Source organism: Lontra canadensis, unplaced genomic scaffold (genome assembly GCF_010015895.1).
Source record: "Lontra canadensis isolate GAN:19392208 unplaced genomic scaffold, GSC_riverotter_1.0 scaffold39, whole genome shotgun sequence".
Classification (NCBI taxonomy): domain Eukaryota; kingdom Metazoa; phylum Chordata; class Mammalia; order Carnivora; family Mustelidae; genus Lontra; species Lontra canadensis.
Genome location: NW_022631033.1, coordinates 8,529,554 through 8,554,369, shown reverse-complemented (window position 1 = coordinate 8,554,369; position 24,816 = coordinate 8,529,554). Strand labels below are relative to the sequence as shown.

The following is a 24,816-nucleotide window of genomic DNA, read 5'->3' as shown; positions in this document are numbered from 1 at the left end:
TTAAAGGAGACTTCATTTCCTTAAATTTCATTTAAGAAAACAAGAAGTATTTTAATCATATGCTGTGAAGAGCGGCGATAACCCAGAACATTACTCATTACAGATAGAAGACTCAGCTCTTTCATTGGACTAATAATCTTTTCCTTAAAAAGGAAAAAAAAAAAAAAGTCACTCCTTCCCCAAAGAAGTTACAAGAGACCAACAGCGCACTAAAAATACTTTATTGTCATTACTTGCATTACATATACATGATAAATAGAATATATAGTACTTCTGATGAAACACCCACAGTCTTCATCCACGTAAAAGAATCATCCATAGAATGGAAAGAGGACACCCATTAAAAAAAAAAAAAAATGAACATCTCTCAAATATTGCAACAACTATAAAACGAGCCACAGATATTCTACAACCTTCCTATTAAACAAAAAGGGGACTAAACGTTACATATGGTTTGAAGAAATTAAATGCCAGATATTCTACAGAAGGAGAAAATATTAGCACCCTGGAATAATTTTTATGCCTGGTCCATTTTCTGCCCACTGGAAAAAATTGCACTGTTTTGCGTTTCCAAGAGGACACACAAAAAAATTCTTTCCGTTATTAGGTCCAATCTTTAGTACCGTTCTCATGATGGAGCGTTTGCCATGGTTGCAGAATGGGAAGGACAAATCTGCCCACTGCAGGGTGAAAACAGAAGGATTGTAAAGTTTAGGAGCAGGTTAGAAATACATACAGACTAAGCCAGGGTGCACATCATGAGTGCACCCCATGTTCCCTGCTACTATTAATCAGGCGTTGTGAAATTGACACAGGTCATTAGTTCCAGCCCTTAAAAAAAGCTTATAGACTGAAAGAGCATCTCCTACAGATTTGCTTGAATTACACAGAAAACTGCCATGACTGAGTTTCTCTTTGTCTGAAGGCATGCTTATAGGAGTTCCTTCCTCTTTATGGAAAATATTTGAAAACGATCAGAATCCTGCCATCAAGCCATCATATTTCTGTTATCAGTCTGTTTCAGTTCAAACAATGAAGATCAAAGATTTGTTACACGTTTGACACTAAATTTCCTTCATCTCTTAGGAAAAGAAAGAATCCAATGCAGAATTATGTGGATGAATTTAGTCAGATTCCCTTGTATTAGACTTAATAAATTTTGGCCTCAAGGGAGCTTGGGGGCCAGCTGTGATATTATTAACTTGTTACCTAATATTTTTTTCATTACATCCACAAAATCTCCTTGAAGAGGATATGTGTCAGGTCAGGAGGGCAGAGTTACATCTTGTGCAGGGATTAAAACCTGGGAAATTCCTTAGTAAGGTACCACACTGAAGACAGAGATTTTCTTTCTCAATGAGCCCAACCCCCAAAATTTTTACTCCAGCACTGAAACAGATCAGTATTTTCTTTTTTTCAGTTACGCACCAGATGCAACAAGTGGAAAAATACCTATCTTTCAACATTAGAGTCATACTCAGCATATGAGAGGCTCACACCCTGAGAAACACAGAAGGTGAACCTGAGCAAGAAGGACGGCAGATTTTAGTGCCCTCTCCCATCTTCATTTCCAGGGACACACCCAGATCCACAAGCGGGGGTGGGGGGACGAACTGCTCTCCACTTACATTGTTACTGTGCAAGCTTGTGTAATGGGACTTACTAAGGTCACTGTAAACCTAAGGAATGTTAACTAATTTTCCTGTGTACTTCTATCCAGTGCACAAACTCAGAAATTAGGAAGAGCATGTTGTATCTTCATTATTTGCTACCTGGGTAAATCATTCAAATCCTTCTATCTTTATAAACCAAGGGCAACACATCTACACTTGTGGCTCATATGTGACATACTAGAATCATCGAATGGCTATTATTTGATTATGTTTTCTGTTTTTTTTTTTTTTTTTTTTTTTTTTTGATGAAGCTCTTTGAATATTAAGTTCTTCAACATTCAGGCTTCCGACTGAAGTGTCAGTATGGCTATTTGAAATTTAAAGGTGAAAAAGGAAATAAAATTTAAAGATGAAACTGGGAAAAAGATTGCTATTCATCACTTTTTTTTTTTTTGGAGAAGCTCGGAGGAGAGGCAGAGGGAGGAAGAGAATCTTAAGCCCTGACGTGGGGCTTGATCTCGCAACTCTGAGATCATGACCTGAGCTGAAACCAAGAGTCAGACACTTACCTGACTGAGCCACCCAGGGGCCCTGCTATTCATTACATTTTAATAACGGAAGTATTCAATTACACTAGAGTGAGCTTAAAAAAATCTTACGCGTACTTGGAAAAATCCACACTGCGCTTCTCTAGGTAGAGGACAAGCATAAAACTGCCTGCCCTTGTTTTCGCCATCCTTCCGCACGACTCGGAGAACGCAGCGGCGGCTGTGTTTACTGCAGTGAGGATGATCAGCACGTAATGCCCAAGTACCATCTGTCAGATTAATTCCAAGTTCACTGAAATGACAGGTTACAAAGTTACTACAGTGTTAACAGCACTAAAGGGACCGTTCCCACCACCTCCCCCCTGTGTCAGAATTCTGTTGGTACCAAGACACGGGACCAAAAAGTGGACCATGGTCCACTGGAGGTCATTACACACACTGGGACATCTTTTTAATTCTTGGTTTTTCCCAGGTAATCCCAATTTACTTCCAAAGCTACCTGTGCACTCAACGCACGCAATTGGAATTTCTAAAGAACAAAACAGCTTAAGTGTGCATGAAGTATACCCACCTTACTTACGTTTCATTTGTGATACCCAGTTCTTCCCTCATTCAGGATTATAGTGTGGCCCCTTTGATTTCCCCTAAAATATTCTCAAGTCCACCGCTCCCCGCCCCCCCCACCAGTAACTAGAATGTCAGTCTCCTCTAATTATTTTCTCACCTGTAGCAAACTCTGTTCAATGGCTCCAACAAGAGCCAACGAGGTCACCCTTTCTGTTGTCCACTTTAAAGACAATTTTCTATGCTTTTCTTTGATCAAGGCTACTATAATAGTTGCAATCATATTTCAGCAAGGCACTGGCTGCCTGGCAGAGCAGAAATGTGTGTTCTGTAAAGCTACTAGGGAAGCTTTGTTTTCCCCCACAATTAGGATCAAGAGTATCTGCAGGTTAGTCCCACATACCGTGGACAAAGGTCAGAAGCCCGACCTCTACTGTGAGCTGGAGAAGCAGAATTTTCTCTTGGAAAAGGAACTTCATGATCTTTTTAAGCTTTTTTTAAAAAATATTTTGCATTTTTTAATAATACCTTTATAAGAATTAGTCTTTAATAAACCAGTTGAAGAGAAGAGCTTACATTAATTAAAACCAGAAGTCCTTCCCCTTAATATGGCTATTTTAAAGCTTTTTAATGATAAAAAATTCATCCTCTCTCATTTGTTTTGGTTAAAATATCATTATTAAATAATTTCTAGGGCAGGATAAAATATCACTCTTAAATATTTTTTTAAAACTACTTAAAAATCATAAATACTTCTCCTTTTTCTTTCTTCCTGAACTACATTCTTCATATGCTTATTCCTGTAATGATGCTTCAAGGTATCATATTCAATTGAAATGTTCAAAGTGTGAGGTATTTTTTTTTTCTTTCCAGTTTTACTGAGATATAACTGACATATGAGGTCTTTTATTTGCAGTAAAATTGTTTTAAAATCACTTATAAAGGACGCCTGGGTGGCTCAGTCAGTCAACCAACTGACTTTGGCTCTGGTCATGATCCCAGGGTCCCAGGATCAAGTCCCACATCTGGCTCCCTGCTCATCAGGGAGCCTGCTTCTCCCTCTCTGCCTGCTGCTCCCCGTGCTTGTGCTTGCTCTCTCTCTCCGACAAATAAATAAAATCTTAAAAAAAAAAAAAGAAATAATTTATAAAACAGATGCTTAAATACGTTGCTTTCAATTAACTCAGGTATTCTCAGTGTAGTTTCTGAAGCTGGTCACGCAGCAGGCGTTGCTAAGGAAACCATTACAGTTAAATATTTTGCCAGCAACTTTTTCATGGCTACCTTCTTCAGGGTGGGGGACACTAGCCAGTATTTTAGAATCAGAGGTAATACCATCCTGAAATAGCAAAACCTGAAGACAACAGGCCTTTCTTTTTCCACACTCCCTCCATTTTACCAATGCCCCTTCCAAGAGAGGGGATATTAAAACTTTAATTTCCAGGGAAGCTACATCTGTAGGTGGTTGTAGATAAGCCAAGACATGTCAAAACCAAAGGGAATCATAAATGTGCTTTTAAAAAACTGTTAAGAGAGAATGAAAAAAGGTAAAGAGCATTAACAGAAAGGAGTGAAATGATGCTTTCTTACAGAAAACATGCACACAGGCCAACACAGTTTTCTACATTATTTCGAAGGTGGCTACCTTAGGTAACAATTAGTTGAATATCTTCTAACCCATTTGCTTCAACCTAGACATCTCCAGAGCTCCAAATACCCAGGAGAGGTTTCCATTTCTCTTACTAGTAGAGCTTTATGGGGAGGGGCAAGGTGGAAGGTAGGATTAAGGTGGGGGGAGAAAGGCCCCAGTGACCCCCTTGAGTTCCTCATTTTCTGGCTTTCATTCCATTTCCTCCTTGGTATAAGTTAAAGACAAAAATATCCACATGCTATCTTATCCCTAGTACTTGGAGGGTGGGGGGGCGCTGACCAGAAGTCTCAGCATTACCTGGGAGAGCCTTACTCACCCTGCTCGGGATTGCCCACAGAGTTGGAATCCGGATGTTAACAAGATTCCCCGATGATTCTTACAACACATTAACTTGTGAGGCACTGAGTTAATGTAACCGAGATATTGATGCCACCTGTGATCATATCAACTCTAAATATGCATAACTAATCTTAATTTTATGATAGAAAACATTATCCAGGATAATTAAATGTTCTGATTAATTGAGGACATCTTGGTTCCTCTTTGTTTCCATCATTATTTAAAAACTTTCTAAAATGTAGCAGACCATTTTCTTAGGTAAACTTAGCATACAAAATAGTTTAACTTGCTTTGATAACTAGAACCATCACTTTGAATATTCATGGTGGATTATAAGTGGCCTGTTTATATAATAGATCCAGGGTTGACAAATCTTTTCAGATGGCACATATTTTCGGCTGTGGGTCGTAACAGTCCCTGTTGCAACTACTCAACTCTGCTGCTGTTGCATAAAAAGCAGCCATAGAAAATATGTCAGCCAATGGGAATGGAAGGTGTTCCAATAAAACTTTATTGATCAAAACAGGCAGTGGGCCAGGTTTGGCCCTGTCATGGTAAAGTGAATGTCATTAGAAGTGAGCAACGCTTGATGTGTAATAGGTTCTCAATAAATACTTGTTAATTAATAAATAAGTAACACTGAACAGAGATCAGATAAAGACTATTATCGAGAACAAGGACATGACCATGCACAAGTCTGTAATTTTAAAGTGGGTAGTTCTCAATGCTCAATTTATCAAGGTCTAACTTATCTTACAGATAGGGTGGTTCATTATAATGAAAACACTGCCTAAAATGTTTTGAACTAATCAGCGTTGTTGAAGGTAGATTTTGGAGCTCAGTGGTATTTCACAAAATAAAACAGAGGTTCAGTGACTCATCCTAGGGGGTCCCCGGTGGTTCTAAAATCCTTGGGGACTGGAACCTGCAAAGGGGACAGGAAGCGCATCTAAGGGGTCCATGCTTCCCGGGTGTGAGAGGTGGAGCTCTACCGACGCTGACTGCCAGACAGGAGAAAATGTGAGCGATGCTGCCATCTTTATTTCTCCTCCAAGTGAGCTTCTGCTCAGCTCAGGAAAAATCTTAACTGAAAACATGAAAACACGTGTTCTTTGACTACGTACCCCAGTGTTTCACTCTGCATTTATAGTAACTGGATCAAAGACTTAAAGCCATTTCTAGCAGTTATTCTGAAGTGCTTAAAAACCGGTTTGACCACCCAATTTATAATCCAGTAGCTGGATAAAATTCAAGTATATCCAAAGACCAATCTGGAAATATGCCTCATCAACATAGCACGTATCATGTGGTGATGAGCCCAGTCATTAAGAGAACAAAAGGCGAATTAATTACCATATAATTATTAAAGAAAAAAAACTGGCTATAAATTCTTTGAGTGGACCACCTGCTTTAATTGTATTATGTTGTGAGCTTCTGCTCTGCATCTTGTCTGCAAGATGAACACTGTAGCTGCCAGACAAGGAGAAAAATGAAATAAATGACAGTAATTTGCAATTTATTCCTTGTAAAGTAGCTGGGTGCAGAAGGGCTGCTGGGTGAATGTATTTCATCACTTGACATTTATTCTGCTAGTTGATCTTGATTGATTTTAGAGTCTCGGTCCTGGGGTTCTTCTATTCAACGCAGGCTGTGGCATTTCTAAGTAATGCTGTGTGCTGTGATTAATCATACGACCCTCTTACTAATGGCTTATGAAGAAATCATTTAAATTTAAGGTTACATTAATGTTTTTTTAAATCCCTAATTCATTAGTTAAATTGTCTGAGATTTTCTACAAAGCACCGAGGAAATAAAAATATGCCAAGATGTTCCATCAGGGTACAAGGAAGGCCACAACACTTTCAAATGCTTGCCTCTCCTTCTTTCTGCTGAAGCTACAGCCCAGGAAAGACTTCAGCAGTGATTTTCTTAGAGGACAGCCTCCCAACTCAGACCTTCCAGACCTTAGCTCCTTCATGACCTCTGATTGGGGTTCATTAGACATTAATATGGATGAAAGTGTAAAGGGAGTGTCCTGATCCAGTCAGTGACATGCCTCCACAACTTAATTCAAATGTCTGTCATTCCTCAGTATCAGTGACAAAAGTTAAAGCAGTTATTACAAGTGATTATGAACAAGATTTTCTTAAGAAACCAGCCAAGGATAAATCATCAAGACTAACTTGATGGTAAATCTCAAGTTGGGATAGAAGACTCGAGACAAAAGCATCTATTGACCAAATACTGCCTCAGAATTATGAAATAAGCTCCAAGGGTTCCCAGAGGCTAGTCTGGGATGGTACCCCAAGCCGGTCCCCTGTCTTTCTGCCCGAGGGAAGACTCTTTCCCTCAGCAAAGACACAGTCCATCTGGGGAGAAGCTAATAATGCAACCCTCCCCCCACAGTCACTTTCAATCCCACACACACCAACTTTTTTCTGCCCATCTCCACGGGCACTGAAAGACTCCCGGGAAGAAGACTGTCCACCTTCACTTCACTGTAGAAATGCAGGATGGACAGCACCTGCTTCCTGAAGGGGAAAAACAAAAACAAAAACAAAAACAAAAACAAAAACATGGCTGGGAAAAAAATTGTGGAGAAATGTTTCTCTATGAAGGGAGCCTTATACCAGGTTGTGAGAGAAAGGAAGCCCAGATAAAGGGTGTAACCAAGGTCGTGTGGACAGGCAGTTCTGGCGCTGACAAGAATCCTAAGAGACGGGGTGACATTGTTTGTTAACATTGCTGTATCTCTGGTGACAGCAATTGGGCGTGGGAGGGAGCTTCTGCTAGATGTGAAGTTCATCGTCTCAAAACGTATCTGGTCTCTAGTATTTACTAATCAAAATGACAGTTTTTCAAGTTCAGATACAAAAGTCGCACACGTGTTCTTTGGCCCTTAGTGGCTGAAACCATCATCACCACCCCACTCGGCTACTGAGATAAGCCACTTTCTCTAGGAGGATTACTACTGAAAGTAACTCTGACCCCCTTCTCTTTAGAAGACACTTAGTAAACTGTCATGAATGAGCTTTCCTTTAGAAGAACTATCTTTCTTTGGAAGGAAATATATTAAACAAAAATGTTAACAGTGGTGATTGATATCAGGTGGGATGATGGGGGATTTAAACAGTTTTCTTTATATGCCTTATTTTTTTCCAAATATTCTATATTGAACTATAGACAATTACAGTCAGGATAAAATAACTTTTTACAAATAGATATAGAAGGTTCTGTTTTCATCCTCTTCCTTTCTTTAACATTATGAGCTAGAGACAGCAAGGGAAGTAAATTACCATAATCATCTTTCCAGGTTTGATTTACCTTCCAAAATCAACGCAAATTGCTTTAGCAGGGGATGACTTCCCTGCCCTCTTAAAACTTAATGCAAATACCTTCAAGATCAAGGTCAGAAGTATCATACCTGGCAGGAAGTCCAGGCTTACCACTTCGGAGGTCTGGTGATGAGGAGTGGGTTGTTTTCAATTTTTTATATGCTGGACTAAATAATTCAGACTGAGGGCAGAGCGAGGGCGATACGTTTGCTTTGTCAGATGGTTGAGATCCGTGGTTTGCTCTGTCCTCGGAATGGTGCAGTGGGTCATTAAAACAAACGTGAGTCGGCAAACGGTTCTGAAATTCTCCATCTAGGGTCTGGTTTTGGCTCGTTTTTCTTTCCAAAGCACTGGACTTATTGCTGAAATCGGCCAAGACGAGGGTTGTAGTTCCAAATGCTGTTTTCCTGTTGATCTTCACTTCCTTACTTGGTTTTCCGAAGCTGTTACAAGGATACCTCACTAAGTCGGTAAAGGCAATAGAATGTTCTTCGTTCTTGATTACCGAATCTGGGAGGAGACAGAGGTAATTCTGCAGTATCCCTATAATATACAGACTACATGAAATACATATAAACCTACATATTTGTAATATGTTGACTGTCTGAAACATCTTTTTACAGGACTAAAACTTATTCACCTATGATAGTGAAGTAGAATGAATAACACAAAGTTACTTTGGACAATTAAGGATTAGCCATCTTGCTAGGAAATGATGTATTACATAAAGAAGAAAATTTCAACCACCCATAGAGGCTCCAAGGTGGTTTAACAAAGATTTATATTTGCTTCCTACTAAGTCTACCATTTAAAGGTTCATGGAGCTACCAATTCCGTTACTATGTGGCAACATAGTAAAGCAGCGGTAATTAAGAGGCAGGTCTGCCATGAGTCTTTAGATCAGCGGCGAGACACCTGTCTCTGGATTATCAGGAATGCTTCCATGAATGACACGGTAAAGGGAAGGGCTTAGTAAAACTAAGCAAAGATGAATTACAAAGACTAAACATTAATTAAAAAATGTTTCAGCAAAGCATCCCCGGATTTTGGAGTCGGGACTGGAATAAACCAGTCTTTCGTACTCAGAGAAATTACAGGAAAATAGTTAATGAGATGCAAAGCATCATTTCAGTTGAAATGAACGAGGAACCCAAAGACTGTGGTTTTCTGAGGGCTCTCTGCTGAAAGATCCCGGAACAGGAGGCGCTGTCCCTTCCAGCAAAGCTGTGAGCACCCGGTGAGGCCCGCCTTTCTGGCCCAGAGAACAAAACGCCGTGTGACAGCAGGCACAATGTGGGGTCCGCAAGTCAAGAACGAACTTTCTCATCGCTAATTGAAGGAAGAAAGAAGGCTTTGAGAACACAATAGGAGCCACATCAATGAGCGGGTTCTTAATCACGGGCTCTCTCTGAGGTTTAACTTTCTCTGAACACATGAAATTGTGAGCTGTAAAGAGTTATTTTGAAGGATTTCAATGAAATCAGTACAATTGTCTGGGTAAAGATTTTAATAACAAGGGGTAGGAAGGATAAAGAAGAGAAAAAATTCAGCATTTTTCTATTCCACCTGCAACGATATTCTTACAGAAATCCTCCCTTTCAGTTTACGAAGCACTTGGACTGAATAACAAACTCCAAAGTTGCTGAAATCTGCATAAAACAAAGCTTTATTGAATAATTCATTAGAAATAGTAGAGAACAGATGTGATCATCTCCGTTTTTTGAGATACAAAGGCACATACTCTTTTAGCACAAGCATATTTCCCCTCCCTGTTTAAAAAAAAAAAAAGTGCTCAACAGAATATTAGCGTGGTTTACGTGCAAAGGCTGGCAATTCCTTTAAATCTTTCGGAAAGAAAGCATTTGACTTAGTTATGCAATATCAATCAAGGTGGAACAAGATATATACCTTTGTATAATTAGCCCTCTTTGAAGCAGAAGGAACTCAGAACCAGAATCCAGGCTTACCTGGCGGCCTTGAAGTCAGGCAAGCGGCACAGGTCTTTGAAGATGGGCTATTTATTAGCGTACAGACCACACAGGCCCATTGCTCTTCCCATTTCCGGGCCACGTGCTCCCCTCTGCTAGACGACCACCTGATTGTCGTGTTTCTCGTGGGCAACTTGCTGCAAAAGGATTTTTGACATTAATCACGAACACTGTTGCTGCTGTTCTTATCCATTCTGGGTATTTTAGAAATTCTTATAACCACTAATACCCAAGTGTGTACTGGCTCTAATTCTCTTGGAATAAATTGTTTCCTCTTGTGCCCTGCTGATTGCTATTAAAGACAGAAATAAAAAATAAACGTTTTTATTTAAATCAGAGTTGTGGGGTTTTTGTTGTTGTTGTTATTGTTTTTAAACCCACTAAAAAGAGTTGACAATAACTCCTAGGAAGCATTTCTCAAATAATGTTTTAAGTAAGTGGTCTTCTTCCCAAAGCCAAACTGAGATAACTTTATACAACCAGATTGGTGGGGAGGAGGTGGGGAGGGGTGGGATGGTGGGGGTAAGAAAAGAATTAGGCAGAAATTAGAACATGGAAAGTAAAATGAGAAAAAATTTTAGTTACTTCCTGTGCATGTCTCTCCAGAATTTCTCAAGAGGGTCTACTAAGCACTAGATCAACTATCTGATCAATAATGAAGAAAAAGATTCCTGGCCTCATATTACTTCCCCTTAGATAAAACTGTTTCCTGTTAGATAGCTAATAGATTCATAAGAAAAGAGTAAAACCAACCCTGATTTTTGGACTCAAACGTAAATCATGATTTCCCATTTGGAATTTTTTTTTTTTTTTAAGATTTTATTTATTTACCTGACACCAAGAGTGCACAAGCAGGGAAAGTGGGAGAGGGAGAAGCAGACTCCCCACTGAGCAGGGAGCCCGATGCAGGAATTGATTCCAGGACCCTGGGATCAGGACCTGAGCTGAAGGCAGATGCTTACTTAACCCACTGAGCCACCCAGGCGCCCCCCACCCCCGTAATTCTTAATTGATTGTTATGCAAAATACCTTAAAAGCTCTGCTGAAACCCTACTCTTTAATACATAGTTTTTTAGCACACATCATGTGGGTAAGCAACATGGCAAAGCCATGGATTCCTTTCAGGATTCCAAACATCCGATACACGGAGAAAAGCTTTCTGCCAAAGGCTATGGGACCTCCCATCTCAGAGCATGAGTTCTTTGACTTGCAGCAGTACCCTGTCCCCTAGAACATTTTGCTCCTTACATATAATTACAGCAGTTTTTAAAATCAAGCTTGTCTGGTGAAATAACAAATAGCATAAGAAAATCTGAAAATGAGACACATCTCATTATGGTTCTTTTATCTTTACTGACTTTTAATGCTACTCAGTATTTGTTTCTATGGAACCACCGACCTCCCATAGAATTTGTGTACTTGGCCTAACTCCTGCCCTCCCACCAACTTACTGTGAAAGGCAGCAAAATGCATTTATTCATAATTAAATACACATAGTTTAAATAATCTTCAGATTTTTTGTATGCTACAATTTTTCACCACTTTCATCTTCTATCCTACAGAGTTCACTAACCATAAGCACAGGTTCATTGTTACCTGTAGAAGCTGTGGAAGCATTTCTTCCCCTTACTGTTCCACTTCTCAATGACCTACTAAGAAATTCTTTCCAATCCCCACTTGGAAGTGCAACATGAATTTCAAAGTTAACATACATCTGTCCTGGACTGAGTAATGGTCTCCCAAAGATAATGGGTCATAATACCAGGACCCTGCAAACATTACTTTACAAAGAAAGAGGACCTTTGCAGATGTAATTAAAAATCTTGACATGGGGAGATTATCCTGGATCATCTGGGTGGTCCCTTCATCCAAACCCCAGTGTCCTTGGAAGAGAGGCAGAGGGAGACTTGATACCCTGGCAAGAGAAGGCAATGTGACCCCAGAGGCAGACTGGAGTGAGGCAAACTGCAAAGGAAGGAGCCCCAGCTACCACCAGAGGCTGCAAAAGGCAACAGATTCTCCTCTAAAGCCTCTGGAGGGAGCACAGCCCTGTCCACATCTCTGGCCCCATGAAACAGATGTTGACCTTCTGGCATCCAGAGCTGCGAGTGTAACTTTCTGCTGCTTTAAGCTACCAAGCTTGTGGTCGTCTGTCATGGGCAGCCACAGGAAACTAGTGCGAATAAAATTCATGATCACCCTCCCCCCGCTCTCCCCGCAACACACACATAATACCTTGCAAGTCTGCTAGCTCGTCTCATCTCAGTAAATGGCATCACTGTTCCTGTGATGGATGGATGGGTCAGGCACTGTGCCTGACCCACTGCTCAGGCCAAAAACTTGGGAGTGATTCTCAATGCTTCTTACCCTCATATCCCACGTTCGGTCCACCAGCGAATCCTGTCCACTCTGCTCCAGAGGCAAATGCACTTTGAAGCTACCAAAGCTTCCATAGCTCGCTGTGTTCTCCTCCATGGACCAGAGTGGGGAGCATGGAGAACGCAAGCAGTAACCCCAGCCACGCGTCCTGTGGCATCCGTCTTGGGGTTCTGGTCAGGCAAGGCCCATGCACCACCAGCACCATCTTGCATCTGCTCAGTGCCCGGGACGAGGTGCCCCAGTGTCTCTACTTTCAGAAGGACCTGAAAAGGTCTGCTGCATTCTTTGCTCAGGGGCCTTTATGACCCAGGCTGCCAGGCCATTTGACAATGCACCCCATAGCAAAGGCAAGAAGTATGAGGCCAAAATGTGGAAAAAAGTGATTACACACAGGGCACCTGGATGGCTCAGTTGGTTAAGCAACTGCCTTCAGCTCAGGTCATGATCCCAGAGTCCTGGGATCAAGTCCCGCATCGGGCTCCCAGCTCCATGGGGAGTCTGCTTCTCCCTCTGACCTTCTCCCCTCTCATGTTCTCTCTCTCTCACTCCCTCTCTCAAATAAATAAATAAATAATCTTTTTTTTTTAAAAAGTGATTACACACAGTTGTGGCTTGCAGCTGATAAGAGTATCTTAGTTGTCTCATGTCTGTGGTGTTTATAAATTATAATTTGTTGTTTCTTATTCTAAATATTCAGAGTAGGACCAAACTTAGCATTCAAACTTTTAAATATTTTTTTCATAAAGGCCCCTTAAATTGATTTCAGCCCTTAACCTTTACTACCTCAACTTCTAAAATGATCCTAAATTCAGCCATTTTTTTTTTTACCCCCCCACTCCCCCCACCACAAGTTGCCGTCATTTACCAAGGGTCGTACTGTTGAGCCACCCAGACGCCATCTCTTCACTCTGGACACACAGTCACTTTTCCACATGGCGACCTCACCATCCTCATAAAACACCAGTCAGTGTATGCCACCCCTCTGCTCACAACGGTCCAGCGGCTTCCCAGCCCACTCAAGTCAGTACACCCCCCTGCTACCCAGAGCGATCTTTCAATATCTTCTCTCCCATTCAAAACCTCTGAAGGCAGCTCATCACACTCTGAAGACACCCAGAACTTCTTGTCATGGCGGGCCAGACCCTCTGCCCGCATTCATTCTGCTCCATTCAGAGCCACACCTGCCTCTGTCTCCCCATAAACAAGTCAGAGACTTTTTCATGCTTTTCCAGTCACCTGCCCCTCCACCTTGACAAGGAATCAGACCCTTTCGAAAGTCTCCTCAGAGACTTTATGTATCTCATACATATGATAATCTCATACATTATCCAAGGACACAGAGCTTCTTCCTAAGATCTCCTCCCACTGGAATAGAGAGTCCCGTGAATAGATCACAAATACAGGTTAAACGAATGAATTATGCCCTGCTGGAAGATCATCATTTCCGCGTTGTTGAAGGCAGTGGCCATCCCTCAGGCACCACCGGCTTGAACCCCCTGGATGTCACTTTGTCAAACACTCCCCACGGCTCTTCCATGGGCGCATTCTCGTCTTTTGATCAGCAAAGTCAAGGTAACCTCTAGGATCCCCTTGGACCTTCCTGGTTTGTCTTCTTCGCACATCCTCTCCCTGAGTGCGATCACTACCAGATTCCATTCTCATCTCCCGTGATCCCAAGGCCAGTCGCGGGGAGGGGCTCTGTTCTCAAAAGTCAGATGCTTACAAAACAGGTGGAGAAGAACCATGTCTCCAAGGAGTGTTTGCACTTCTCAGTGGAGACCAACCACCAGCATGGGAAGCAACTGATTTCTCTTTATCTACACGAAACAGATTGTTTTTTAAGGACAGCAAAGTAAATGTTAATAAAACAAAAAGAGGTACACAAAATCAAGTAGCATTTAAAGAAGGTTGGAATAAAGAGAATGACCAAGTGGCTGTGCAGCTGCTATTTTAGGGGGATGGACTGCTATTCCAGGTTAATCTGATCCCTCGCTCATGGAGCGTCAATACTTTCTGGGAGGCCCTCCAGAATGTGTTTCTTCTGCAGAAACCAGAAGGAGGTTGCCATCGTGAGGCTTGAGCAAGCAGCAGCTTACATCCTCCTCTATTCTTTCTCTCTGTTCTAGCCATGGAGAGCCCAGGTGAGGTCGCCTTCATGGATTCCAGGCCCCAGGACTCAAGTTTTGATAGTTTTCTATTAATCCTGTGAATTCCACCAATATTCATTTTGGTTACATAACCCACAGATTCCCATTTTTGTTTAAGATAATTTGAGCTGGGTTTCTGTCATTGTCCTCAAAAAAATCCCTTTTAAATTATGTTTTTATACATGACAACGGTGTCATCAAACTCTCTTGCCAGAACAAGCCTATCCTATCCAGGTTAACCCATGACAGATTTTGTTCAATTCATGTCTCCTGAGTGCTCTGGAATTGCTCCATCCCCCTCAAAAGTCTCTAGGAGCTCAGACCTGCCTTAACAGTTGCCTTGCAAACATCAGTAACTTTTCCTTCACTAGCAAGCAATTCTCAATAACTTTCCAAACTAGATGGCTTTCAGAGGCCTTTTTTTTTTTTTTTTTAGATTTATTTGACACAGAGAAAGAGAGAGCACAAGCAGGGGGAGCAAAAGGCAGAGAGAGAAGAAGAAGCAGGCTCTCCGCTGAGCAGGGAGCCCCACACAAGCTTCCATCCCAGGACCCTGAGATCAACCAACTGAGCTACCCATGGGCCCCACTGAATATATCTTCTTATAGGAACAAAACGTCCTCCCCTTCATGTGGCTCTACAAATGCACGTTCCTGCCTTTTGTTTTTGATGAAATTCTATTTCCTTCCACATGGATCTCAAAGGTCACCTTTTCCAGAAAGACTTCCTTGTTCTTCCCACATAGATTTAAGTGTTTCCTCCTCTCGTCTTCCACTACCATTAGTAGAACCTTGCCCTCTGCAGAGCTTCCATTCCAAGCCCAGTGGGGTTTTAAAGAACTGTTTACTCACTGACTCCCCACCTTAGACTTTGAGCATTTTGAGAGGCTGCACTTTTGTCTTTGGAGTTCCAGTATCTGACGTAAAGCAGACACTAATAAAGAAAAAAGTAACAACAAATGATTTTTTAAACAAATTTGCAAAATAAGGACTAGTATGGAAAAAGAAACGATAGGACAGTTTCCCCTCAAGGAAAAAATACTCACCTGGATAAATTATGCTAGCTCGTATATAAATTAGAGCCAACAACAGATGGTACAGGCATTCAAAGTGTGGCGTGATCAATAAAGACTACAATTTGGGGAGGACTTCATGAAGGAGTTAAGTAAACTGCACAAATGAAGGAACACGGGGATTTAGATCAATACTGCGGGGCTTTTCGTATTGCTTCAACGTATTGCTTCAACTTAATTCAAAATGACTTTAACTTAAAATGAGAAAATGTAGTCAACATAAAAAAAATTTTCAAAAACTCATGGAGAAAATGAACAGAATATACTTCATGATAGAAATCTCTAAGAATAAGGCAAATACTACTGGTTTTCAAATGTTTCATTATGTACACATTTTTAGTTGCTTTTCCAAATGATGTCTGAAGCTGAATGCCAATACATAAATCAGAAGTAGCTGAGGACAGAAGAGAGATTGCAGGGCTCAGAATATTTTCCGTAGAGCAAGTCCTCCCCTAATTCATAGGTGCCCCATGTCTCTTGCAAGGAACCCCTGAGCTTCTACAACCTAACTTCAAAAAACCTTTGGAATGGACAATTATTTATATGGTAAATAACACATTTCTTTAACAATTTGGAAGAATACTTTTTTTGTTTTTTGTGTTTTTTTAAGATTTTATTTATTTGAGGGAGAGAGAGAAGAGAGAGAGAACAAGAGTGGGGACAAGGGGGGAGGGGCAAAGGGAGAAGCAGATCCCCCACTGAGCAGGCAGCCCAAGGTGGGGCTTGATCCCAGGAGCCTGGGATCATAGCCTGAGCAGAAAGCAAACACTTAACTGACTGAGCCATCCAGGCGCCCCAAGAATACCTTAAAGCTTCAAAAGTTATCAATTCAAAGAAAACAAATATAGAACATTAAGCATCTCTTCAGTAAACATGAATCCAGTGTCCTCTATCTGCCAGACACTGTGTTAAACACTTTCGGTCAGAGAAATGTACAACTATAATATTAAAAATAAGAAAACACAAATCTGCACAATAAATATATTTATACCTAAATACATCACAGATACCTATAATAGTACAGTGGGGTGAGGAAGAAGCTGTGAGAAATTCTGAGAAAAGGAGCTGAGAACAAGAGAAGGAGAGTTGAAAAGGAAGTCGCAAAGGGAGGGAGGACAGGAAGAAAGCCACAGACACACTTGAAGGTGCAGGTGGAGCCCTCCCCGCACACCACCCCCAGCCCATCACTGAGCTTGCCATGGACAAGATGGCGCCTCGCATCCCAGGATCCATAGCGGCAAGATGGTGACTCCTGCCCAGGGTCCACAGCGGCAAGATGATGTCTCCTGCCCCAGGTTCCAGGGGGGCATCCTATTCTGCCTTATTCCTAACCACACCACTGTGCTTTCTTGGCCCACTCTTTTCCTCCTACTCTGGATATTCCCTGAAGCTCAGACCTTGGTTCCTTCCTCTCCACTTTCCCTGTAAACGGATCTCTTGAATACTTCACTTAACCACCATGAAGCCATTACCTGCCACCTGGGATGTGGCCCATGATGCATCTCTTCCATCTACTGTTGCTTCACGACACAAAGCTCTTCTGTGCTGCATCCCAACTTTCTCAGACCCATACAGTGAACATTTCTATTAGTCTGAAACTTTTTACATTGTTCTACATACCAAATCTGTCCCAATTTTTGTTGACTTTTAAAATTCTTTAATTGAAGTACCTATTTTCTTTTCTGTTTCCAGTGCCCTGACCTCAGGCCCGGGAACCCTCTCTCATTGTAACACTGCAATAGCTTCTCTACCTGTGAGATTTAGTCTCACCATTTCCCACTCACTGAAAAGTCCTTAATCAACTGATTTCCGCAAGACATCAACCATTCCCAGAAGGACCAATGAGTCCTATTATTTGATCCCAGTCTATCTGGAAAACTAGCTTTTGCGATCCAACACCTGAGGGACTCCCTGGGGCTTGGCCAGTGTTCCCATCATCCTCCAACATGCCATGCTAATGAATGGTTAGGGTTTGTGGCCGTGCTATGTCTTTCCATTCAACTAATGTTTGTTTTCTCATTTATTTAGCCAAAATTCCATCTTTTTAGAGTAAACTTGAAAATCACACTCTTTCTAGATCTTTCCCGCTTTGTGTGTATAAATAAACCTCTAACGTTCCTGAACTCTTGTAACACTTAATGGGCTTCATGTCTGCTCTGGTTATTTTGGCCTATAATCACATACTCCTTTAGATTACTCATATTTGTCCTGGTCTTTCCTAAAGGGAAGTAGAGACTTTTATCAGGGTAACTGTGCATCAGTAAAAAGGAAGTAATCGGACCTCTTGGGAACACTATACACTGGCTCCAAGCAGATACTAATTCCAAGGGACTCAAAATATCACTGTGCTCCACCATTCAGGGCTTATGGAAGTCAGGTGACCGATGCAGTTGTAGATCCAGCTCAACGGGTCCCTGAACCTATCCTCTGGTTCTTTGCCTAGTTCTGGAAGGTATAACTGGAACAGACATAATCAGCAGCTGGAAGAATCACCACATATGTGTTTAGTAAGCAGTCGACTGTTTCACCCAAAAGACATGAATTTTGTAAAGACATCTTGCTTAGGTTTTATAATATTACTTCCAAATAAAGCAAGAACTTATGAAGATAGTTGCATTTTTCCCATCATTGACCTATTTACACCTCCTGGTGATCACTTTACAAATGGGATTAAAGTGAAATGCTGGATATTAACATATGAACTGGGGATTTTCTACTGAATCCAGAAGTGGTCCATACATCATCTATAGCTTACCCAGGTTTTTTGATGATGTTATTTACTATTTCCTTCCAAGGGTTCAAATACCTTTGAATTATGTTCTTATTAATAGCCTTTGAGTTAGTGATTAGGGCAAATAGTATACGTTTAAATTAGATAACTCACCAAATGTCAACATGTTGAGGATTTTCTTTTTGACAGCGAGGGCAGAAATATGTCATTCTGTTATTCTCTCCTAAGCGACACACAGTTATTTTGCAACAGCACTGACAACAGTGAGGACGCTTATAGACCTTATAGTGTTTAGAGATAACAGATCCCGTTTTATGGCACTAAAAACAAACAAACAACATTATAATATTATCTATAAAACAGTGTTGCTAAGGATCCAAAGATACATTCCAGAAAGTCATTTCTGAAAATAATTTGTTGAAAATTTACATGTTTGTACATAAGTCCGTATAATCTTTTCTCTCATCTGAGAAAAGTTATTGACGAGGCTCAGCAATATTTGTCAAACAAGATTTGTGTGAAATAATTAAGCCATTATTTTATAACTTATTAGTATTCAAATTGTTCTTTGCATAGCATTATCTTTTTATCTAAATGGGATGTAAAAGTTCTACAATTTAGTATGTTGCTCATGCTTTTAATTTTTTTTAATTAAACGTAATTATGTGGTTATAAGAAAAAGACTAGATTAGCTAGAAATCTGATTATTTTTAGAACACTAAAGCTGCTCACTTTCTTTCAACAGACAAAAGCAAAAAAATTTATTGCTACAATGAAAAACTTGAGACCATCTTTTTTTGTTGACCTGACAAAGGCTGCTTTTTCATTTTTAATCTCAGAAATTCACTAAAAAAGAAAATAAAAATTCGAAAGCCTTCCTAGCAAAGAATATGCCCCATTTGGTATACATTCTAATTCAAAATACATTTTGATATTCTGTCACAGTTTTATTCTACTCGTATATATTTAAAGCTTCTAAAAAGACAATGTTTGGGGTTTATATCAGCACTGTCAAAATCTCAAGGCCCAGAAATATGACTTGCCAGATATAAGTTGAAAATTACACAAACAACTTCCAGTGATTTAAGCCAAGTATTCAAATACCCAAAACTTAATCTGTCTCAAAAATGGGTAGTGGTCTATAATCACCTTCCCTGAAAGAGTAAGCAAGCATACACAATATTAAAATTGCCATAATCCTCAAGGTAGACTTGTAAAACAAGAGGTTCACTACATGAGGCCAACACATGAAGACTCCTCTCATACCTGCTATCTGAACATAGTAAAATTAAAAATTTTGAATAGAAAATGGACTGTGGGGGAAAAGAAAACAGACATGTTTATACTTTGCTGAAAAGAGAAACTGTGTTTTCCGAACTGCCCATCCAGTTATAAGCATATATACAACTCTCCAAAATTTATAGATTAGCAAATACTTATTTCATTCTCAAAATAGTCTTTGTGGTAGATAGAAAAATATTATTACCCCATTTTACAGATGAAGGAACTATACCAAAATTATCTAAATAATCTAAACCACAGAGGTAGCAAGAGGCAAAATCTGACTGAGTTGAGATATATTTATTCCAAAGAATTGAGTTTCTCTCTGGAGCTCCTACATTTTACTTTCATATGTCCAAAAATAGAACAAGAGTCTAAGTAAAATGCTAACACAGGTGTTCCTGAACATTGTGTAAAGATAATTTAATATAATTATTGGTAGACAAGTTTGGACTGACCCATGACACCAAATTTCTAGAAGCGAATTATGCTGCCCACAGGTCCCTCTCCCTTCCTGTACCTCTACACACTGACCACTAGATGGCTACAAACAGCCTTAACATTTTTGGTGCAATCCAAAGGGAAATAGTTGACATTTTACATAATGGAAACATTTTTACTCTTACACTGTAGAAAAGAATGCTGAAGTCACGTATCATTTTCACAAGGTAATGGGTCTGTTCATCTGTCAACTGACAAACCTTAAAACAGAAAAACCGTTGAAGACAGTATCATAATTTGTTACTCTCCAAAAATAATACCAGTTGTGAGTTCTAAGAAAACTATATACAGATTTAAAATATATGCATATCTTCTATTTCTCACACATCTATTTAATGTCATTAATAATGGCTTCAAATGATAGCACAGATTAAAAAAATACCGTTCTTGTTTATAAATTTCTATTTTAAATCTTTTTTTTTTTAAAAGATTTTATTTATTTATTTGACAGAGAGAGAGAGATTACAAGCAGGCAGAGAGGCAGCCAGAGAGAGAGGGGGAAGCAGGCTACACGTCAAGTAGAGAACCTGATGCGGGGCTCGATCCCAGACCCTGAGATCATGACCTGGGCCAAAGGCAAAGGCTTAACCCATGAGCCACCCAGGTGCCCTTAAATTTCTATTTTAAATACAGATAATTCTAAATAAGTATCTCTTCTGTATGAGACATCTTCAAAGTCCCAGCAATGTGTTTTGGCCCTGGATTTGAAAAAAAACAAAAAACAAAAACAACAACAACAACAACAACAACAAAAACTAGAAAGAAGGAAGGGAGGGAAAGGGATAAATCAGCACAGGAATGAATGACCATCGAGGTCACTATCAAGCTTTAAAATGATATACACCCATTAATATCAGGGTACTTGTTAACACCCGGAAGAACTCAGAAATAGCACTTATGGAAGAATTTTGTGTGTCACAGTCTGGCATAAATATCAGTGTTACCCTTGTAGAATTAATTACCATTTGGCATGTGCTTTTGTTGTTGTTGTTGTTGTTGTTGTTGTAGGCAAAGAGGCAGGGAGAGAGAGGGGGGGAAGCAGGCTCCCCGCTGAGCAGAGAGCCTGATTTGGGGCTCGATCCCAGGACCTTGAGATCATGCCCTGAGCCGAAGGCAGAGGCTTAACCCACTGAGCCACCCAGGCACCCCGGCATGTGCTTTCAATGGTGATGCCAGAAAATAGCTTGTCTGATGACTTAACCTTGTTTATATATGTGAATATATACAAACATCTATATACAATGGAAACTAACTTATCAATGACTATAAAACCTAAAATCACTGAATCAACATAATCATTACAAAAATATTATGTCTATTTTTCATTTATTTAAAGTTTAAAACATAAACACTTTAGATTCACAGACCTGTACCCCTGGGGATAAAAATATATTATATGTTTATAAAATAAAATAAAAATAAAAAAAACACAAAAAACATAAACACTTTGAAACTGAGTTATTTCTTACCATATCTTATATACTATATTTAGTCGAACCTTGAAATGTTAAACTAAACTTTTTTAATAATGTGCATGTGATTTTAGGGGGCTAATAGCTAAACTTGAGAACTATCATTAATTTTTCAGCTCCTAGACATGTGGGCAAATGATCTTTTACTAGACGAATGGCCTGCTGGATATACAGATAAAAAGTAAATTCTCAGTTTATCATAGATGATGACAATATTCTAAGTAACAGTACTCCAGTTTCTTTTTTTCTAAAACATTTTCCACAGAGGCCTACATGATTTTAAAAAGCTTACTTCTCATTAAAATTCTGTTTCATCACTCCCATGTTACAGAAATTTAACCAACTTGTTCCCAGAGTCAAAAAGCAGAACCTAATCTAGAAAAATCATTAACCAGTTTCTTTGAAAAGTTATTTCTTATTGATTTGGATTTAAAGAAAACTATCTAGGAAATAATTACAGAAAATCAAAAGCTATCTTTGGACTCGTGTAAAAAAATGATTTTGTTTAAAGAGACCAGTTGGGTATAGATAAAAGCCATAGAGTTCCTCCCTTAGAAACTAAAATATGCTTAGCCTTCTACCTGGCTTTGGGTTCTAACTGACTTTCTTACAACTTTGCCCTATTAATCACCATTCTCTTTCCTACATTTTTAATCTCTCCCTCTTGACTATTTTTTTGCCCTTATATAAATTAGTTTGTGTCTCTGCAGTTGAAGAACAAGGAAAACACAACAAAACCCAGTCCTCGTCCTGACCACCCCCCACCCCCGCAGATGGTCTGTGTTTTCCCCTTCTTCCAGCAGAGCTTTTACAAGTCCTCCTAATTCTGTTTCCATCTCCCTACTAGTCCCTTATTCCTCAGTCCTTGCTATCCACCTGCCAACCTTATTCCCCCCAAACAGCATTTGCTAATGTCAAAGTAACCATAAATAGGAATACGGGAGTGTGTCTAGCATGTGAATTTAATATGCCAGTTACAAAGAGCAAGTGGTGAGCTTACTTCATTCCTACACCCGACAGATAATTCCCAAATGCCTTCCCTGTGCCAGACCCCATGTTCTAGACGCTTGGATCCCTCCATGAACAAAACAGAGCTCCCTCATGAGAGACTGTGTTGGAGCAGGAAGAGACAGATTTTAAGTAATAAATCTAACAAGTACAAATGAGGTTATGTTCGAAAGTGATCAATGGTATGGGGACAATACAAAGCAAAGCAAGTGATAGAGGACAGGGATTGGGAAGTGGGCAGGGGGGAAGCACACAGCGGTTGTAAAGGAAGTGGTCAGCATTGGCCGCATTGAGTCACGAACAGAAACAAAGACCCCGAAAGTTTCTCTTTGGGGAGAATGTTTTATGGCAATAAGATTTACGTGTTCCACGTTGCTCCCTCAACAGCATCTAAAAATACACAAATCATTTTAAAAAATGCTCATGACCTACTTTAACAGCTGGGTGGAGGCCACTGTCAAAGAGAGCTTCGTTTCTGATGATGTTCCCCACCCCAGGCAACACTTTCTGGTCCATTAACACATCACACAACATCCGTCCTTTCTGCTTCTTAACTTCACTTTCTGCTCTTGAGAAACTAAATTTAGGGGAACATACATCTAATTCTTCCATCATTCGTACTCTCTGTTGGCTTTCTGTGGAGTTTCTGTAGCAAGGAATAGAAAACACATTAATCATAAGTCGAGTTATAATTTCGCCAAGTGTCATTTAGAAGGACCTTTGATATAAACACTTTTCTGTTAATTGGGGTGTGAGTTATACCACCCAACAATGAAGACCCTATAGATTATTTAAAGGTGTGTTCAAAATGAGGTTTTATCAATTACAGATCATTTTTAAAACATCTATCTATCTCCACATTTCAAACCGTAGACCCATCTCCGCAGTTTTTCAGCTGCAGTACATTTCTTTTCTGTTTTACCTGAATTCTACTGATGAGTCAAAGAAACAAATCAGATCTTTGGTGAGCTGTAGTTCAAAAACAGGAGAAACTCCATTTTTATTTTTATGCTCAAGTGGATTAATCATGATGGAGCCTTTCATTCCAAAATGAATCCTGAAACAAAATCAAACCCAGTCCTGAGTGGCAGGAAGTATAATGTGTATCTAATTTTTTTCCCTTCATTTCACTTTTTGGATTATAAGCAAACAAATGTTAGTCAAGATAGGCACTTTTAAAGGGGGAAAATGTAGCCAATATTATATCTTTTTCTGTTATGGCTTTGTATCCTCATAAAACTAGAAGATGTGACAATTTAGTTTTTCAAACCACAAATAAAATAAATTCCTAGAGAAATAATAGGGCCTGACAATAAGCCCAAGAAAGCATACCCTGTTCTTCTTTTCTTGTCAGATGCAGTACTTTTATTCATGGAACAGTCTAACATTTCAGCTTTCTCTCAGATTCAAAGGCTTTGGATGAGATGAGGCTAAATTTAAATTGCCTATAGTTTGTTTTTTTTTTTAAATATAAATTCTACAAAGCCACTAACATTCAAATTCTATATTTCTAGCCACAATGGATGGGAAATGTTTACCTTCTCCAAAATGATATCTACAGTTTAAGACACTCTTTCCCTCCCCCTTGCTCTGGGATACACAATTCAACAATTTTTTGCAAAATCGTATGCATCAAAAAAGAGAACAAGTCAAAATGATATTGTCTTCAGTTCTTTTAGTTTTCTTTTACCTTTATATGTATTGGGAAGATGGGATTTATAAATATTTACGGTTAGCTTGAAAGCCACAATGCAGTAATGAAAAATTGATAACCTTTCAGTTTTTATAGGATTGATTAGCATGTCCAGGAAAAACAAAGAAAAAGAGAGAGAGAGAGAGAGAGGAAGTGGTTTTGTGGACCTCTGATGATGAAGATCAAAAATTATTCTTGAGATGAAATAGTGTGTTCCGCCTTTCAAATCCTTCTCCTTCTAGCTTTTTTGAGTTAATAAATATGGCTCTTTGGGCAGCAAATGTTACTGCACTGTGCTTCTAATTCCAAAGCACCATGTTATAGCATTGTACAAGGTTAACCAGTCTAACTTTAAAAATGTGGGTTTTAAACTCTGTGTGCCCTACTATCAATCATAAATGCATTTTACATGCCCCATAGTTCTTGACAGGAAAAATGTGTGCCTGTAAGTACTCCATAATTTAGCTTATGGAAGTTCAACCCCAGTGAAAGGT

At 39.7% G+C, this 24,816-nt stretch overlaps 1 protein-coding gene across 1 annotated transcript in view; it reads right to left on the bottom strand.

Moving 5' to 3' along the window:
* Positions 1 to 365: 365 nt before the first annotated feature.
* The window catches only part of NEIL3 (nei like DNA glycosylase 3), a 46,694-nt gene continuing 22,243 nt past the window's right edge, over positions 366 to 24,816 (bottom strand). Inside the window, exons 3-10 of the mRNA XM_032869848.1 lie at positions 23,552 to 23,686; positions 23,062 to 23,275; positions 20,275 to 20,349; positions 18,521 to 18,687; positions 10,018 to 10,175; positions 8,140 to 8,560; positions 2,279 to 2,453; positions 366 to 680 (exon numbers count right to left, since the gene is read on the bottom strand). Coding sequence (XP_032725739.1) covers positions 498 to 680; positions 2,279 to 2,453; positions 8,140 to 8,560; positions 10,018 to 10,175; positions 18,521 to 18,687; positions 20,275 to 20,349; positions 23,062 to 23,275; positions 23,552 to 23,686 — 1,528 coding nt within the window. The 3' untranslated portion in view covers positions 366 to 497. The remainder of the gene's footprint in view (positions 681 to 2,278; positions 2,454 to 8,139; positions 8,561 to 10,017; positions 10,176 to 18,520; positions 18,688 to 20,274; positions 20,350 to 23,061; positions 23,276 to 23,551; positions 23,687 to 24,816) is intronic.